This window comes from Ailuropoda melanoleuca, unplaced genomic scaffold, assembly GCF_002007445.2.
Source record: "Ailuropoda melanoleuca isolate Jingjing unplaced genomic scaffold, ASM200744v2 unplaced-scaffold7807, whole genome shotgun sequence".
In the NCBI taxonomy this organism is placed as follows: Eukaryota; Metazoa; Chordata; class Mammalia; order Carnivora; family Ursidae; genus Ailuropoda; species Ailuropoda melanoleuca.
In genome coordinates this window covers 1-5604 of record NW_023253111.1, presented here as the reverse complement: position 1 = coordinate 5604, position 5604 = coordinate 1, and the positions used below count along the sequence as shown (strand labels likewise).

General features: G+C 42.5%; 1 protein-coding gene across 1 annotated transcript; it reads left to right on the top strand.

Annotated features, from left to right (window-relative positions):
• The first annotated feature begins 495 nt into the window (after positions 1 to 495).
• Positions 496 to 1428, top strand: LOC117800777 (olfactory receptor 7A17-like). The gene has a single exon (XM_034653336.1). The coding sequence runs from the start codon at positions 496 to 498 to the stop codon at positions 1426 to 1428; it is 933 nt and encodes a 310-aa protein (XP_034509227.1).
• Positions 1429 to 5604: the final 4176 nt, after the last annotated feature.

Genomic DNA, 5604 nt, shown 5'->3' with positions numbered 1-5604 from the left:
ATGATGTATATGGAATATTACTTGTTCATAAAAAATGAAATCTTGCCATTTGCAATAACACGGATGGAGCTAGAGAGTATTATGCTAAGTGAAATAAGTCAGTCAGAGAAAGACAAGTGACATATGATTTCAGTCATATGTGGAATTGAAGAAACAAAACAAATAAACCCAGGGGAAAAAAGAGAGAAAAAGAGACAAACCAAGAAACAGCCTACAGAAAATACCCTCTTGATTACCAGAGGGGAGGAGGAGGGGGATGGATGAAATGGAGGATGGGGTTTAAGGAGGGCACTTGTGATGAGCACCGGGTGTTGTATGGCAGTTGAATCACTAGACTGTTCACTTGAAGCAAATATGATACTTTAGGTTAGCTAACTGACATTAAAGAAAAACATAAAAACAGGAAAAAACAGAGTAATAAGTAAATAAATGAAGCCCAATTACTTGAAAATTTTTATGCTCTTTTTTTTCTTTCCTTGTAGTCATCTCTACCACATGGAACCAGACAATGATACAGGAATTTCAGAGTTTCTTCTTCTGGGACTATCAAACAAACCAGAACTGCAGCCCCTCCTATTTGGGCTTTTCCTCTCCATGTACCTGATCGCTGTGTTTGGAAACCTCCTCCTCATCCTGGCCGTCAGCTCTGACTTCCACCTCCACACCCCCATGTACTTCTTCCTGGCCAACCTGTCCTTTGTAGACATCTGTTTCACCTCCACCACCATCCCCAAGATGCTGTGGAACATCCAGACTCAGAGCAAAGTCATATCATATGAAGGCTGCATCATGCAGATGTACTTTTTCATAATCTTTGCAGACTGGGATGACTTTCTCCTAACCGTGATGGCCTATGACCGCTTTGTGGCCATCTGTCACCCCCTGCGCTACATGGCCATCATGAACCCCCGGCTCTGTGGACTGCTGGTTCTGGTGTCCTGGATCATCAGTGCTCTCAATTCCCTGCTTCAAAGCTTAATGGTGCTGCGGCTGTCCTTCTGTACAGAGGTGGAAATCCCCCACTTTTTCTGTGAACTCAATCAAGTCATCGGGCATGCCTGTTCTGATACCTTTCTTAATGACGTGATGATGACTTTTGGAATTCTACTGCTGGGTGGTGCTCCCCTGGCTGGAATCCTTTATTCCTACTCTAAGATAGTTTCCTCAATACGTAAAATACCATCAGCTCAGGGCAAGTATAAAGCATTTTCCACCTGTGCGTCTCACCTCTCCATTGTCTCCTTATTTTATTGTACGAGCCTCGGTGTGTATCTGAGCTCTGCTGCTACCCAGAGCTCCCACGCAGGTGCAGTGGCCTCGGTGATGTACACAGTGGTCACGCCCATGCTGAACCCCTTCATCTACAGCCTGAGGAACAAAGACATAAAGAGAGCTCTGAAAAGAATCATTGGGGCTCCAGTGATGTAAGGGCCTATCGTCCTGGGACTGAAGACTTACCCATGTTTGCAGGGCTCACAGCCTCAGAGCCAGGAACTGCCATTAACTGATCAGGCTGTGGAAGCAGGTATTGCTCCTTCTATGTATTTTCCGGAATTTCCATTTGTTTGAATTCAACTTCTCCATACATTTAAGTAACTCGCTTTACTAAGCTTCTGCCCTGATACCCAGACTGCGTTCCTCTTTGTCCATTTTCATACATTCCTAACTTTTTTTCCCAACCTTGGTTCTCAAATGCCTGAAAATTTCTATATCGTACATGGAGCAAGTTGGATTTCTTAAAAATAATTTTATTTCAAATGGCTTACACCATGCCATGTAAATTTCCCCTAGATCTCCCAAGAATAATGATGAGTTGTAGCCTCATTTGGAAGAAATTACACTTGGCCACTAAGCCCTTCACATAACCTTTTGTAGATGAAAATACAAAGCCATAGTTTTCACCTTGAGTCTGTGAGTGTTTTTACATCACTACCATCACTCCACTTCCTGAGAATGTGGACTCTAACATTGTTCTGCTTAAATCTCAGGTTCCTGACTGGGATGCTCAGGCTAGGAAAGCCCGGGCACCCCTTTCACCCCTGTACTTGTGGACATTCCCACAGATGCTTCCCTGACCAGAGCCTCTGCTGTGGCTGCACCAGCCCTTGGGTTCTTACTGTGAATGCAAGACAGGCCTCAGCAGCACCCATCAGAAAACCCTAATAAAACCAGGTTTATTCCTAGGGGTCCTGGAGGGCACAGGGTTTCCAAAGGCCATTCAAGGCAGTCTCAAAGGGGGAGAGAGAAAGTTGGAGAGGAGAGAGATAGTGCCACTGAGGAATCAACCTTTAGTAGGGTCCATGGCCAGTGTTAAGGGTTTGAGGGTTCACACTTTATGGGAGATTTTCATATAATTAGAATTTGCATGCTGAATGAGAAAAGCAGGGCCATTCCTGTCTCCCTATGGAGGTTTAAAAAGGGCTTCTTGAAGAGGTACTTCATGGGGGTGGGGGGCAGCCTGAGTGCTTCTCTGGTCACACCTGAATCAGCAAGTATCTCTCCCAGGGGTGTCTACAGGGAAAGACAAATTTAACAAATAGATTGAGCAGGGATATCCTTAGTGTCCGGATGACCATAAAGAGGATTATGCAGAATTTCAAAGCATCCATTTTGTTACTACAAAAAATATTTCTTTTTTTTTCTATTTTCCTTTTTTAATATCTCAGTTCGTACTGTGCATTTATTTCTTGAAGCCTAGAAGTTCATTGTCCACAACTGAGGTTTATTCATTGAGGTAAGGGGTTGGTTAGTATCTTGTATATTTTATCACCGAATTATCTTCCTGTTTCTACTTGAAATCTTCCAATGCAACCTGCTAATATCACTCTCTATTGTTACGCAAAATACCTCCCTGTCCTAATATTTGTCGCAAATGCTAAAGGATGGCAAATGAACAATATCAGCATCATCCATCTTGTGCCTCCTTCCTGCTCAGAAATCTCTTCACTTGTGTGATCAGAGGACACTTCACAGGAGAGCTGGATGTCCTGCTGGTCGTGTGGATCAGGGTCACCAGTTCTTCTGCACAAACATGCACGTCCTTCAAACTCTCCCAGTGACCCAGAAGGAGCCCACATATAGTCACCTGGTCATAAAGTCATCAGATATAAACGTGAATAACAATGGTCATGACGGTTCTCCTTAATGTCAGATCATGTGCGGCAAATAAAAAGCAGCACATGATCTAATTGCCTCAGATCTGGTCTCTTGGATGATTGTGTCAGTCAGCTCTTGCCGTGTAACAGGCTGTCCTTGTGAAATGGGATATCATGATACCTTTATAATCAACTGGAATTGTATGCTGGGGAGTGTTTCTGATCTCCTGGGCTCCTCATGGGTCTGGAGTCAGGCGTGAATCTCTGTGTTGTATTTCTAAGGCTCATCCATGATGTTGTAGGGGCTGTAGTGCTCTTCTGTCTCAGCCAATTCATGGTCTTATTACTACATTTCTATAGGTAAGGTATTCTTCTATTTAAAAATTAAATGAACTTAGGTGAATTCTTTAAATTTCATCCCGCTGTTCCTACATCCATAATTAACACTTGCTTTCCTTCCCTGTGAGTAGAGCCCAGTTGCAAACCTTCCATGGAGAGTCAGCCCCTTGTGCTCTAGACCCTACCCTTAGCCTTGCACCATAGACATTTTCCCACTTAAGTCAATTATCCAAGTCTAATGACACATTATACACTCCATATTGAAAATATACGTTTTGTTGGATTAAAGGAGCATCACGGAAATGAAGAGAGTATAGTACAAGCTTCCATCTGTGTATAATTTTAGACTATTACACAAGATTTAACTGCTCTGTTAGCTAATTGTTAAAAATGTCAGCTTCCTGAGTCTCTTTCCTCATTTCTGAAGGCAGTGTGGAATACTGAACATAATTTCACATGAATGCTGTAAGAAAAGAAGGATATATGTGGAAATTGATTTTTTTACTCCAAAGAAAATGTTCAAGTGTAGTAGTTGTATCTTGTGTGTATTTGTACACATTTTTCTTTCAAATAATCACACTGCCCCCATGTGTACACACAGATGATCTATGATTTCATCTTTTATGCTGAAAGGAAACGAGGGAGGGTTGGAGAGGATAGCACTGAAAAGAATGAATGGTTGAATCAACATGAAATAAAAGGATGCAGAAATATAGACACAAAATTGTAAATTACAATGGATGGCCTTAACTGTGACCATGAGTTCCTTTCCAACGTCACTGTCTCAAAGACCTCAGAGTCAGACCACAGTTATATTTATGCCTTGAGGAATTCACTGAACCAGCTGATTGCAGAGAATATCTCCAGATCGATTTAAATTTTTTCTCTCAATGTGGGTTCTTTTTTTTTTAATTTTCATGTATTTATTTGAGAGAGAAAGCATGAGCAGGAGGGAGGGGCAGAGGAAGAGGAAAAAGCAGACTCCCCGTTGAACAGGTAGCCCCATGGGGGGCTCGATTCCAGGACACCCAGAGATCATGACCTCAGCTGAAAACAGATGCTTAAACTACTGAGCTACTAAGGCATTCTTAATGTGGGTTCTTTAAATGCAAATTGCTCTTATCCAAGGGAAGCTGATGAATGAGTTGGAAGACTTAAACTCAGTCCCCTCAAATAATTTTATGACTCTGTCCGTATGAGATTCCTCCTGCAGCTGTAAAATATCCCCATACTAGTTGCTTAAACAAACACATATGTGCTCTTACAGTTCCAGAGTCAGAAGCTTGGAAGGAGTCTCATCAGGCTAATAGCAAGATGTCTGCAGGGTTGAGCTCCTTCTAGAGACTCAAGGGAGAATCTGTTTCCTTTCCAATTCTAGTCTGTCTTGGTGGCCACCTGCATTCCTGGGCTCCGGGCTCTTTCTCCACCTTCAGAGCCAGCAAGGCACCATTTTCAACGTCTCTCTGACACCAACTCTCTTGTCTCCCTCAATGTTGGAGGACCACTGTGATTATGTTCCCCCCACCTGTACAATCACGGCTAATCTTTTTATCTTAATGGTAACAGATTAGCAACCCTATTAATCTGCGATTTTATTCCTTCTTTGCTATAACAACACATTGAAGGTCCTGGGGATTAAGATGTGGGCATATCTGGGAGGGCCTTATTCTGCTCTCTACAACTTCTTTTTCAGAAGTATATTATTTTGTGTCACTCATAAAAGCAATAAAGGTGGAATTTACACAGCCTCATTAAGGAATGAATACACTGGTGAGGGAAACAAAGGCAAGAGAAATGTAGCTTAAATGAAATCTCCTTATAGCTTGCAGCCGACAGATGGATACCCAAAACATGCAGAGCGTGACATTCGTCAAGGAACTCGTGGCTGCCTTAATGCGTAATGTTTTGTTTTATTAAAGATCAACATCAACTTACCTAACAGCAGCAAGCCCCTCAGGGTCCTGAAAGCCTTGCTTCTAAATTCCTGAGAGATTTATGCTATCCCTAACCCCCACTAACTACAAAGTATATAATCAGTCACTCCTCACAATCCCAGTGCAGCCCTTCTGCCCACAGGTCCTGTCCCTGTGCTATAATAAAATCACCTTTCTGCACTGTAAAACTTTCAAGAATTCTCTCTTGACTGTTGGGCTTGACCATCCCCCATCCC